We start from the raw sequence: 14,277 nt of genomic DNA, 5'->3' as shown, positions 1-14,277 counted from the left end.
GAAGAAAAGCACAAGCTTACTGAATTAGTATCTTACAAAGCCACAAAATCAAACCCACTGCCATTCCTCTGTTGAAGTATATAGAAAATCAATCAAAGGAAGAAGGGAAAAAACAGGCAATTGTAACCCCAGGAAAAGAGAAAGTATAGCACAGGAGCTATATCATGATGTATTATTGTTACCCTGCAAGTTGAAGTCCCAGCTGCTTAGCTTGTCATTCAAGGCCTTTGTGACCTGGCTGCAGACGTCCCTTAGCCTTGTCTCCCACTGCTCTGTTCCCCTCCTGATCCCTTCTTTTCCCCCAACATGCCAGTCTTCTCTGTGCTCTTGTTCATGTTGATCCCATTTGCTGGAATGCCATTCTCCTCCCCCTACTCATCCTTTAAGATCCACTGTAAACATAACCTCTTCTGAGAAGCATTCCCTTAATGCTATGTTAGGGGCAAGGCATGACTTTATGGAAGAACAAAACCCAGAAAGGGGCAGAGCTGAAAGACACCTTGAAGATTATCTTATACAATTCTCTTCTTTTATCCATAAAGAAAAGGAGGACCAGAGAAGGAAAGTGGCCAGCCCAAAGGGACAGCAGCTAGTCCTACACTCAGGTCCCTTGGCCCCGGGCTCTTTCTACTACATGGTGCAGCCTCTTAATGAATCAGTAAATCCATGAATGGCCAAATGGGCAAATAGAGCATTGCTGAAGCCCTGCCCAAAGAGAGCACTTTGGAATGAACAGTCTCAGCTGTTCTGTGTTAAGGGTTTTCAGTGCACGCAGGAGGGAGAGGGATTCCAGGCAGATAAGAGGCAGCAGGGACAGCAGCCATGGGGTTGGTGGTATTTAGGGCTCCAGCATAAGCTAAGGCCTTTGGGTGCTAAGGGGCAACACTGTGAGTCTAAGTGCCACCCAACCTCAGGAAGCTTGCTCAAAGGAAGGACAGAGCAGGCCCGCAGGCCTGACTTCTTGGTCATGGTCAAAGCTGTCCCATGCTGTCCATGCTCCCAGAGGTGCTACGCTCTGAGGACAATGGGGCAGAGGCAGATAAGAGCTATCAGTACTAGCTCTGCTGCTGCTTCCTCCTGGCTTCCAAAGTCACCTGCATGCTCTAAGATTACTGGTGCTTCCTGATATACTAATTAACCCAAAGCATGACCCCTTCAGTGATGTGGCAGGATGAGGGGGGAATGTGTGGACCTTGAAGATGATAGACAGTTGGTCTAAATCCTGGGCTCCACCTCTTTTGAGTCTTCAATTTCCCATTTGAAAAAACAGGGACAATGCTCATCTGTCTATTTTCTATCCTACATGGTGATGATAAAATGAAATGATATATGCAAAATGCTCAGAATGGTGCCAGTGCATAGTAGGCACCCAACTACCATCCATTCCTTTTTCTCTGCAAAAAGGCATTATCCATTTTTTTAAAGGCTTTTATCTTCTGTTATAATTGTCAGCTTCTGAAGTATCTTCCTATATGACCAATAATGGCTCCACACTGTTTGTATGATAAAGTCAATGCCCCTCAGCATGCCATTGGAGACCTGGCCCTAGCTTACCCTCTGTTGTCCTGACGGTCGGCCACTGTACCTCAGCCATGACTCACTCTTTAAAGCCTAAACCTTCCTTCCCTTTCCTCATGTTGGTCCCTCAGCACACAAGGCTCTTTACCCTTCCTCCGCTCAAAAGCTACCTTTTCTATGATCATTTGCAGAATTAATCATTCCTCCCTTTCAACCTTTTCCTCTAATTCTTACCACTCTATACTTGGGATTCACTCACTGTTCATTAAGTATATAACTATGTGGCAGACTTCATTCATAGTTCTTTTTCCCACTTAATGTGAGCTCCATGAGGGAACAAGCATTGGCTGTTTTCCTCCACAGCACCCAGAATGCCACAAGGCAAACTGTGAGCCACTAGTAAGGGAAGGAATGAGGAGAATACTATATGTAACAGTAGGTCGGTATTTAACAGACAGGCGCAGCGCCCTGTAGAAAATGCAGGTAGAAAAAATTCAGCCCATTAAGAGGTATGACACATAAAAGCACTCTGGCTACCATATACCCATGCCATAGGAATTCCATTTTTTCTAGTGGTGGGGAAGACAAGGGAGTCCTGGTATAGTTAGGGTTCTAGAAACAGTCCCAAGGAGAGACCCTGATGGTGTGGACTAAGCAGTAGTAGTAGAAATGGAGCAAAGTAGACATTCTCAGGTAAAGTCAGCAAGACCTCCTAGGGGAGTCGATGTGAGGATGAACGAGGAGAGGAGAGGAATCAATATGGACTCCTAGATTTTTGGCTTCAGCAACTGAGTCGATTGTGATGCCATATACTGAGAAAAAGACCCAGTAAAGATGGTCTTAAAAAAGACAAATAAAAGATCTATTCTGAGCACATTACACTGGAGATACCTATTTAAAATTAATGTGGCAATGTCAAATGGGGACCTGGATATATAATTTGGTGCTCAGAGGAGAGGTTGGAACCGAACATAAAAATTGGGAAATCATCAGCATACAAAAAGTTTCTAAAGCCATGGGACTGAATGAGGTTGACTGGAAAACCTGCAGAGAAAGAGACAGGAGACTAACACAAAGCCCCAGAGTGCTCAGACCTTCAGCATTTGGGAGGAGGAGAGGCAGAGCCCATGAAGGAGACTAAGGAGAAGCAGCCAGTGAAACAGAAGGAATCAAGAGAGCAGGGTGTCATGGACACCAAGAAAAGTAACTGTTTCAGGAAGGAAGATGAGTAAGTTTTAGAGGTCCCTGATACAACACTGTGCCTACAGCTAACAATACCATATTGTACACTTAAAAATCTGTTACAACAGTAGGCTTCATTAAATGACACCACAATAAAAAAAATTATTTAAATAAATTAATTAATCTTTTTTGTTTAAATGTGCAACACGGTTTACATGAGGCCAGACCTGAGTGGTGCAGCAGACTTTAGAAACACTTCTTGTGTGGGGATCCCCAGGCCCAGAGAGAGAAATGACTGCCCAGGATCACAGAGACAGCAGGTAGCAGACAATGCTGGGACCAGACCTCAGTCCCTCCTCGGCAGAAGGCTGCCTCCAGCTCATCTACCTCACTGTAGTTTGTACCTTGAGTTCACCTTTGTTAGATTTACCTTTGCTAGGCCCCAAGCCTCGTATTTGTAAACAAGGACAGTGGGTCACGATTGTGGTTTCTGCTCCTGGAAGCAATCCTAAAAGGACCAGAGCATTGTGCTAAAATGTGGTAAGCAACCTTGTGCCCACAAAGGCTGGCATAGAGAGTAATTAGCAAGTACGTGAGCCTCCTTGACAGCCTGCCACCCTCATGTGTGGTCTCACATAGAATGACTCCTGTGGAGTGATACTATCATTGCTTCTTTGGAAATTATAGTGGAAAAAAAATCTACCTTTATTGAAAGCTGAAAAGGCACACCTTGTGATGTGAGGCCAGGCCTTGAAAACAAATGACTCAAAAGAAATGTGACTTAAACAATAACCAGTGGTCCGTAAATACATCTCTGCATTAATTGTAAAACATCTCTCCTGAATGCCAAAGATTTCATCACATTTTCAGCCTGGTAGAGAAGTAAACACAGTACCCATGCAGTGAGGTGTGACAGTGGCAACGAATATATCTCACTCCAGAGATGAGCAAAGCATGACCTGGGAGAGCGCACTGAGAGCCCACAGAACCAAGGGACTGCTCTGTCTCAGCCAAAAGCCCAGGAGGCCACAACCCGCAGGGAAAGCTCCTCGAGAACGAGCCACCAGCTTCAGACTGAGCAGCATGAGCTGGACCTGAGGTCTAGCCCCAGCTCTGCCACTGACCAGGTGGCAATCTTGGGTCAGTCACTGCCTCTCTTTATGCCTCTCTTTATGCCTCTCTTTAGGCAGAGGAAGAGGAAGGAGCAGATGCCTCGCTGAGCAGGGAGCCCGATGCAGGGCTCAATCCTAGGATCCTGGGATCATGACCTGAGTAGGGTTGCCCTGGAAGCAATGGGATCCAGGAGGACAGCCAAAGAAAGGGAATTCAGTAAGTAGTGTTGAGACAGTATTGGGTAACCATCTGGAAAAATAATGAGGTTGAATCCACACTTGACAATGTGTATCAGAATAAGTTCCAAACGGATCAAAGACTTACATGTTAAAAAACAAACAAACAAACCTAAAAAGTAGTAGAGCAAAATATGAGAAAAGTCTTGAATACCCTGGAATAGGGAGGGCTTCTCTAACTCAAAATCCAGAAGCCACACAGGAAAAGACTGATAAATTTCATCTGTAGAGAAAGAAAAGGTTGCATGGCAAAAACAGGACAAAACAAAACAAAAACAAAAAAACACCAAGAGTAGAAATTTTAAAAAGATGAGAAAATACATTTGTCATCTGAACCACAAAGACCTAACTGCCTTAATACATAAAAAGCTCCTAGAAAATTTTTCAAAGATTTTATTTATTTATTTGAGAGACAGAGCACAAGCCGGGGGTTGGGAGGCAGAGGAAGAGGAAGGAGCAGATGCCCCGCTGAGCAGGGAGCCCAATGCAGGGCTCAATCCTAGGATCCTGGGATCATGATCTGAGCAGAAGGCAGACCCTTAACCAACTGAGCCACTCAAGGGCCCGGCTCCTAGAAATTAATTAGATAAAGACCAACAATCTATCTGGAAAAAAAGGGCAAAGGATATTGAGACAAGCCATACAATATCATCCCAAAGTCCTAATCCCTGGAGCCTGTGAGTGTTACGTTACATGGCAAAGGAGAACTGAGGTAGCAGGTGAAATTAAACTTGCTTATTAGCTGACCTTCAGATACAGAGATTATGCTAGATTATCCAGAGTGGGAGAGGGAGCCCAAAGGAATCACGAGGATTCTTAGAGGGTTTTTTTTGTTGTTGTTTTGTTTGTTTGTTTTAAAGATTTTATTTATTTGACAGAGAGAGATCACAAGCAGGCAGAGAGGCAGGCAGAGAGAAAGAGGAGGAAGCAGGCTCCCTGCTGAGCAGAGAGTCCGATGCGGGGCTGGATCCCAGGACCCTGAGATCATGACCTGAGCCGAAGGCATCGGCTTAACCCACTGAGCCACCCAGGCGCCCCAGGAATCACAAGGATTCTTAAATATGGAAGAGGATGGCAGAAAAGTCAGTGTCAGAGCCGTATGATGAAAGAAAGATTCAACCCGCCACTTGGGGCTTTGAAGATGGCAGGAACCACAGTCAAGAAATGCAGGTGGCCTCCACAAATTGCGAGCAGCAAGAAAACACTCTTCTTATAGATTCCAGAAAAACATGCATCCTGTTCACACCCTGACTTCAGCCCAGTGAGACCCATTTCAGACTCCTGACCTCAAAGTCTACAATAACTCATTTGTGTTGTTCTAAGCCACTAATTTTCTGGTAATCTGTTACAGTAGCGATGAAAAACTAATACATATGTGAAGAAACCCTTCATAAAGAAGAAAATACAGGGGGGACTGAGTGGCTCAGTCAGTTAAGCATCCAACTCTTGGTTTTGCCTCAGGTCCTGATCTCAGGGTCTTGAGATCGAGCCCCATGTCAGGCTCCGTGCTAAGTGAGGAGTCTGCTTGTGATTCTCTCCCTCTGCGCCTTCCCTTTGTCCCTCCCTCACTGGTGAACACACACACTCTCTCTAAAATAAATACATAAAATCTTAAAAAAAAAAAAAAAGGACAAAAATACAAAGAGCTCCTGAATATACAAAAAGGTGCTCAATCTTCATTCATAACTATAAGCAGAGGAACTATAAAAGTCACAATCACCTTAAAGGAGAACAGAGTTGGAAAATCTAAAACCAGATATTGGAATTTATTATAAAGCTGCAATCAAGGCGAAATGGTACTAGCATGCACATAGAAGAATAAACTAATGCAAGAGAAGGGAGAATCAAAAACCAAATTTACACATATATACAGTCTCTTGATTTACAACAAAGGAGCCTCTAGAATTCAGTGGGGAAAGGATGAACTTTTCAATAGATGGTTTTAGAGCAATGTGTTGTTGGATTTTTTAAAACACAAATTCAAAATGGATTCTAAACCTAGATGTAAAAGGCAACATTAATAAAGTTTCCAGATGAACACAAAGGAGAATATTTTCATTTCGGGACCTTGAAGCAGACAAAAACGTTTTAAAGAGAGCACAAACACCTCAAACCATTAAATAAAAGACTGATAAACTAGACTTCACTGGAATTAAGGATATCTGTGCATCAAAAGACACCAGTAAGAGAGCAAAAGACAAGCCATTGACTGGGAAAGGAAAAGATGTTCGCGCTATATATATATATATATATACATATATATATATATATATATCACAAAGGACTTGAATCCTTGATGCCTTGTGCAAAACATTAAGAAAAACACAGAAAAAACCCACTTGAGAGTGTTTGCACTTAAGTCTTTGCACTTGACAGAAGAAGCTGACCGAGTGGCCTCTAAGTATATAAAAAGGCGCTTCACGTCACTGGCTATCAAAGAAATGTAAATGAAAATGACAGTGAGGTTCCATACTACTTATTCTGCAGGATGGCCTCGATCAGCAAGACAGAAAACACCTGGCAAGAATATGGCACAGTTGGAACGCCCATATATTGCTGACGGGCAATATGTAACTGGCACCACTACTTTGGAAAACTGTTTATCCACTAACGCTAAGGACCGGATCCAGAAATCCTACCCCAGGTGTGCACTCAGGAGAAACCAGTGTGTATGTTCACCAAAAGGCATGTGTAAGAATGTTGACAGCAGCCTGATTCACAGTCTTCCAAAGGGAAGCAACAGTGAAATGGACATCTGAGTTGTAGTATATTCACCCAGTGGGCTAATACTGACCAATGAAAAAGAACTTCTGCTACACACAAATAGAGGTGTCTTAGAGACAGAATGTGTTGAACAAAAGAAGCTGAACACAAAAGGGTACACAGTGTGTAACACCATTTATATGCAGTTCAGCCACTGACACAGCTCGTTTCTGGAGACAGAAGCTGGAGTAGTAGTTAACTCTGGGGCTGGGGTATTGCCTGAGAAGAGATACCTTCTTAGGTACCTGAAACGTCCTGTGTCTTGTACTGGGTCGTAGTTTCCTAGGTATGTGCATATGGAAAAACTCATCAAACTGGACCTCTAAGATCTGTACACTTTACTGTATATATATTGTAACTCAATTTAAAAAGTAAAAAAAAAAAAAAAACAAAGACCACTCTTAGTAGTTTTTCACCCATCAGATTGGTGAAAATCTAGAAGTTTCTTGACATACTCTTGCTGCAGAAACAGGCACTCATTTATTACTAGTGGGAGTGAAAAATGGTATAATTCCTATGAGGGCAAAATTGCCTATGCCTATGCAAAATTGTTATGCTTACTCTTTGATACAATAATTTTGCTTCTAGGGGTTTATTCTTCAACATCCCACCAATGAAATGACATATATACACAAGGTTGTTCACTACACCATTACCTATAATAGCAAAACATCAGAGATGATCTACATGTCCATCAAAAGGGTATGGGTTAAATAAATCCATAGGTACATTGGAATATTATATACCTGTAATACTATCTGGGGGGGCTTTTATGCTGATAAACTATTGAAAGAAAAAATAAGACACTACAAACTATGTACCATATAGTACCACTGATGTGAAAGGAGGGATAAAAATATATCGTAGCAGGTTGGGGGAACCAGGTGGTGGGTATTAGAGAGGGCACAGATTGCATGGAGCCCTGGGTGTGGTGCAAAAGTAATGAATACTGTTATGCTGAAAATAAATAAAAAAAAAAGAAAAGAAAAAAAACTATATCTTGTAATATAGATATTATATCTTATATTATATATAATATGTGCATGATATAAGTATATTTTTGTATTAACTGAAATGCAGGGTTAAAACTATATAACATTATAAAAATATATATATTGTAGCATTTACTTAATATGTGCAAAAAGAAACTAGAAAAATACAGATGAACAGACATTAGCTGCACATGTGGTAGAAGGATTTTTGTACATTGGACAAATAGGAGGACAGAGAAGGAGGAAGGTTTTTCATTTTAAATCTTTTTATGCCTGGGGCGCCTGGGTGGCTCAGTGGGTTAAGCCGCTGCCTTCGGCTCAGGTCATGATCTCAGGGTCCTGGGATCGAGTCCCGCATAGGGCTCTCTGCTTGGCAGGGAGCCTGCTTCCCTCTCTCTCTCTCTCTCTCTCTCTCTGCCTGCCTCTCCATCTACTTGTGATTTCTCTCTGTCAAATAAATAAATAAATCTTTAAAAAAAAAATCTTTTTATGCCTTTTAAGTTTGAATCATATGTGTGCGTTAATTATTCAAAAATTAAATAAGTAAATTAATTTTTTAAGCAGTAAGGGACAATGAGAGGGGGGAAGAAGAATCCTAAAAAGGGGTAGTTTTCCAAAACAATGTCATCAACTTCACAGTTCTATCTGGTGATTATACACAGAACTGCTGAATCGGAAGGAGAAGACATTTAGGGTACAAGACAGAAGCTGCTAACATGAAGGGGAACTAAGATGAGATCATCTTATCTGGTGGCCTTAAAACCAGGCTAGACTGTCACTGGTCCGCAGGACGGCAGCATGGGGGGTAGCGGACCACAGGCTCTGAAGTTAGAGGCCTGGGTTAAAGACCTGGCACACTTACTCCTCCCAACAAACCACTCAGCCTAGGCTTCAGCTTCCCTCATCTAGAAAATGGAGTTAATAACAGCACCAACTCAGTGATTTGCTCTGAGGATTAAATGAGATAGTATAAAGCATTTATGCTTTGCCAATCACACTGTGCACAGGACCATACAGTTTACACTTGCCTCTAAGCTCTCTGCAAGCCCCTGGGGCTTGGAGGTATGGCCTCTTAGAGGAACAGCCAGTGTCAAAAAATATTTAATTCTCACTATTAAATTCCTCTCTGACCCTGCTTGATGGGTTTCAAGTGAAGGTCAGATGTTTTGCCACACATATTACAAAGGTACAAAGGTTCAATAATTGGAAATCATCACTGAAACGAAGGGGGGAAAAGATCCTTACATAGATTACAGCTCTAATTTGGTAAGAGAGCTGGCTTTGCTTGGAGGAGGAGGAGGAGGAGGTGGTTATGACACTTTCTTGCCAAATATCTAACCCTTTAACAATGCATGTCTGGCAAGCCTGAATGCTCCAGGAAAAGGCCACCAATAAAATCCTTTCCAAAGGTCTGCGTGGAGCGGGGAGAGAGGAAATGCAGTCAGCTCTTTTTTTCTCTGCAGGAAGGGAAGGCTGAACAACTGCACATCAGGAGAGAAGGCAAACAAATTGCCCATTCAAGCCAAAATAAGCTGCTCCCAGGGGAAGCAAAACAGCTGGAACCAATTCAGCCAGACACGGAGGTAAGGCCCCCAAAGACGGAGCCAGACCTGGAAGCCAGCCTCTGGTAGGCAGGGATCTTCTGAGCAAGTGGTGGTCACATGCCCTCATGTCACCTCTGCTGACCTCAGTCTCTGCCCACGAATGGGAGCCAGTCAGCCAGCTCTGTGAGATGCAGAGGGAAATCCTAGGTGGGAAGGCAGGAAGAAAGAAACAGCCCGGCAAACCTGCCAAGCGAGCAAGCACCTGCTGAGCACCTGTTACATGGCAGGCACCGAGCAGGCACCTGACATGCCTATGCCATTTCGCAGAACAACTTTCAGGGGCGGGTTGATCACACACATGAGGAATCGGGCCCACTGAGCCAGCAGGACCGTGCATGGCACAGTTAGAAAGGGCCAGGCCAGCTGTGGCCTCTGCCTCAGCGCTCTCCTTCCTGATCATCACTTGAGTTTCTCTGCGCCTCACTCCAGCAGCTACTCCTTTTCCGAAGCAGGAACTCGCGCTGCCTCACCATCCTGTCTAGCCACGGCCATGCCTCGTGGCAGACACAGAATATGTCAAGAGAAGTGTTATTGGAAAATTAAGGCAAGAACCAAACCAAACTGCAAAAGAAAGGGAAAAAAGAAACCTGGAAGTGAATGAAGTAGCAGAGTAGAATTATTTTGTTCCCTAGAGAAACCTCAAGTGTGGCTGCTGTGGGGTTTACTTCAGGCTGGAACGTGCATGTTCTGAATCCCTGTCTGGGACAGCGGATAGCAGAAGCCCCATCTGGAACCAATCCGGCCTAGCACTGTTTCCAGATCCCCCAGACTGGCGTCCCCAGGCTCCAAGTTTTACAAATCCCTTTTGTAGCTACACTTGGATTCTGCACTGGTCCCTGGCATTCTGGGTGGAAGACACTTCCCTCTGTAGCTCCTGAGGTTCCTACCTTGAGCATTAAACCTTTTTATACTCATCTTATAATTACTTCCTTCCTTGAAATCTTCATACATGATGATGATAATGATGATGATGATGGAGATAATGCCAGCTAACGTTTATTGAGCCTTTATATTTGTGCCAAGCACTGTTATTAGCACTTTATATAACAAACTTATGAGGTCAATAATACGATATTCCAGATGAGGCCATCAAGACACAGGGGGGGTTAAGCCACTTATACAAGAGTACACAGCTCCTGAGTGTGGGAGCCAGGACTAGAATCACGCAATCCGACCCAAGGGTCTGTGCTCTCCCTGACCACCACCCGCACTGGATAGGGTGGAAAGAACAGTCTGGTAAGTCAGGTAGACAGCTCTATTATTTATTGCTACCTACCCCTGATCAACCCGTATATCCTCTGAGTCTCAGGTTTCTTCTCTATAAAATGGGTATAGCAAACATACTTTGCGGAGTGTCCATTCCAAAAGCAGGTCCTGAGTTATGTCCTTCCACCCGTCTCTATTCCGCCTCCCTCTCTGGTTTGTCTGTCGCACATTCATTAGACACTAAAGCTGCTTCTACACTCGAGGAAAGTTTGGCTCCCTTATATTCTGTTCTAGTCTATTCTGTAACTGTTCTGCGCCTACCACATGGGAGACCCAGCACCAAGCACAGAGGGCCAGATCTCAGGGAATGAGACTGGAGGGGGAGGAATCCATCTAAAGTAGGCAATTGTAGAAGGGCTGAGGCCAGGAGCTGGCTGTGAGAACCAGGCTTTACCTCGGAAAGAACTCTCCTCCTTCAGCTTGTCTCCCTCTCCTGGCCTTCTGCCAGAGTCAACAGGCACTTCCTGTCACACAGCCTGCATCCCACAGGGCACCCATGGAGGGGCCCATCCCTCCAGTGGTGGGGGGCCTCTGCTCCCAGCTCACACACACGCAGGGAGACAGGCCCAGAGCTGTGTGACTGGGCCCACCTTCCCTGATTCTGCAACCATGCATTCAACAGACTGTCAGCCAAGACCAGGCACTGAGGACAAAACAGAAAAGAACAGGTCCGCCCTCCAGGAGCTCACTGGCACAACTTGCTCTCCATGGCCTCTGATGTTCTCCTCACTACGGTAACACTGGCCACTTTTCCAGAATGTTATCATCTCTTCCTCCCAAGTAACAATGGTTTCACTAGCACAGTTACACTAGGCAAGCCATTCTCCCCTCTCCCCACCCTGACCAAGAGAAAGGAGAAGCAAACAGAACTATAAATACACACACGTATTTCTCTCACACCTCCTTTATACCAGGTAACTCACACACAGTAATCCTCACAGCAGTCCTGCAAAGTGGAGATCCCCCCCGTTACAGAGATGAGGGGGGAATGGAGGCTCCAGAGAGATGCAGCTGGTGTGAACCAAGGCTGTCTACCTGCACAGGCTATGCTCTTTCTACAGCCCGAGGCTGCCTCTATCTACTCAGCCTGCTACCCTGCTAGCACCTGCCCCTCCTTCATTGGGACTGTGTGCTTTCTCGTACTCAGAGTCCCTGCCATCTTCTTTTGGCACTGGTCACAGAGGGAGCTAAGCCCTCTCCTGGACCGGCAAGAGCAGCAGCGGCAGCACCCCCGGCACCACCTCGGACCCCCTGCTTAGCTTGTCTTTATTACACCCAGGCTGGAGCAGCTCTGGTACAAAGTATCTGGGGCGGCTGCAAAGCGGCACAGGTTTGCCATTACATTTTCTCGCTCCTTCTCTGACTCCAGCCCAGTTTACTCCCCGCCCCCCTCTGCTAGCTGGCAGCCTACCTCCTCAGCTGTCCTTGGTTCTGCCTCGTTGCACATCACGTTCGGGCCTACAGAGTAGTGCTTCCAACTGCTGCCACCGCAGGCGGCTGAGCCCCGTCTAAGCTCAATTCAGACAACAGTGCTCAGGTCTCTGCAGAGTACCAGGCACTGCTCTGGATGCTGCAGATCGGCAGGAAACAAAAAGAAAATGCAGGGGCCTTGCCCTTCAGAAGCTGAGTCGGAGGCTGGGAGAGAAGTAGCCAGGAACAGAAGTCACCAACAGAAGGCAAGCAGTGATGGGTTTGTAATAGGATCCTAAAATATCAGAGCAGGAAGGAATCTTGATTTTCTGTTTTAAAGCCTCCATTTTACAGATGGGGAGCTAAAGCCCAGAACAGGACAATTAGAACAAATATCAGATAATAATAATGAACATTTCTAAAACCCTTCCTAGGAGCTAAGCACTGCTCTATGTGCTTTATATATATTAACTCCTGGAACCCTCACAACAACTCTAGAAGGTAGGCGCTACTGCCCTCCCATGGAGGGGTCAAGTACCTTGTCCAGGTTCACACAACTAGTAAGTTTTTAAAGAATTGAGATCATACTACATATGCAATACAGAAGCCTGTATTGCACTCAGGCAGCTGGGCCCTACAGACGTGCCTCTTAAATGCAGTGACATGGATACTAGTCTACCTGGAGAAGTAACGAGTAAGCTTCTTGAAGGAATTACTCATGGGCCTAATCATAAAAAGAGTGAACCTTGGTTATCCAGAATCAATGAAGAAGAAACCTCAACCAGTCAGAAGGCTGACTTCATCTGGGAGTTCCTGAGTGCCATGGAATACAAGGCAGTGGGAGGCAGTGAGCAGAGTCCCTTCCTCCCAAGAAAGAGGAAAGAACCTGGATTAAGGGATTTGTTCAGAGAAACAAGAGCAGCCCAGTCTTCTCCCCCCTCTTATGTCTGGCTTTCTATACATGATATCCTTCATCTGTAAAATCTTTAATACCCTCAAATGCCACTGCCTGGGGCAGGGAGGCCACCTTAAAAAGACACTCAATGATGTGGACAGAAATTTCTAGCAAAGGGGCTTCTAGTAAATCCTTGAGCAACCAAAGACTTCCATATTTCTTAGAATCTCCTCCAACATGTGTACACACACACACACACACACAGGTACCCTGGCCTTTGATCAACCAAGTCTTCTCTAACTCTGCCACAGAGTTTCAGAACACACATAGCTCTCAGTATACTAATTACTCACCAATCACAGCCAGATTATGCTCTGAGCCACAAGAGATCTAAAAAAAGAAAAAAACAAATTATATTAGAGAAAGAAAATTCCTTGTCCAAAGAAAAGTACTCAGCTTTTTCTCATCTGCTCACTGCCCCTTTCACCCTCCAGGCTCACAAAGAACATGACATGTACTTTCATACCTCAGGGCCTTTGCACATGTGGCTCCTCTGCTAGGAATGCCCTCTTCTTATTTGCCTAGAAAACTTCCACTCATCCTTTAAAGGCTCAATGTGTCCATTGAGACTCCTTTGCTTCTAAGTGGACTCAAGTACTCCCTTCATTATGCAACTTATCTGTACCCCATTGTAGCAATTCTCTTACTGCCTTTTATACCTGCTCCTGTCTCTTCGATAGACTGCATGTGTCTTGAGAACAGACCTGGATGGCACAAGGTGTGGGACTCAGTTAACACCCGCTAAGTGAGAGAATGAATGAAAAAACCAAGTACATAAAAGAAAAAATAGCTACAACATAAGTGACGAAGAATCATTTGGGGTTCTGAACCTAGTGTTTTCACCCAGCCAGCAGCACTTCCTGACTTTCAGTCTTTACCCATCCCAGCCGCTACCAGGAGGAAGTAAGTGGAAATATAAACGCGTAAGTGCTTCCCCAGGTACTAATTAAAAGAAACTCTGGACTCTGGAGAAGCATCCTGTGACCTTTATCAGGATGCTCACTTCAGCTCCTGGCGAGAGGAAGGCTTCAGGTCCCTGTGGAACTTCAGTGCTGCAAGGGCCCTGGGGATCATCTAGTCCTATCTTTCTACATTGTGGGGAGACAACAGAGGCTTGGTGAGAGGAAATAAGTTGCCTTGGATGCCAGAGCAAGCGTGCATCAAAACAAAGACTAGAGCATCCCTGATCTTCCTAAGGCTCACACTAGTTCCTTTCTTGAGGCTGTAGCTTCTCACCC

General features: G+C 44.8%; 1 protein-coding gene across 7 annotated transcripts in view; it reads right to left on the bottom strand.

Moving 5' to 3' along the window:
- SERGEF (secretion regulating guanine nucleotide exchange factor) overlaps nucleotides 1-14,277 on the bottom strand; it is a 218,739-nt gene that overhangs the window by 70,583 nt on the left and 133,879 nt on the right. For 5 of the 7 annotated variants that reach the window (XM_045066157.1, XM_045066153.1, XM_045066155.1 and 2 more), the window contains one exon: nucleotides 13,333-13,369. In XM_045066157.1, the coding sequence (XP_044922092.1) occupies nucleotides 13,333-13,369 (37 nt within the window). Of the gene's footprint in view, nucleotides 1-12,207; nucleotides 12,380-13,332; nucleotides 13,370-14,277 lie in introns of those variants that run through there. The other 2 variants (XM_045066158.1, XM_045066159.1) reach the window with 2 other exon arrangements.

This window comes from Mustela putorius, unplaced genomic scaffold (assembly GCF_011764305.1).
Source record: "Mustela putorius furo isolate JIRA1106 unplaced genomic scaffold, ASM1176430v1.1 tig00003859_pilon_pilon_pilon, whole genome shotgun sequence".
In the NCBI taxonomy this organism is placed as follows: domain Eukaryota; kingdom Metazoa; phylum Chordata; class Mammalia; order Carnivora; family Mustelidae; genus Mustela; species Mustela putorius.
Note: the sequence above shows the minus strand (reverse complement) of the source record. Positions and strands in the feature narration are given on the sequence as shown.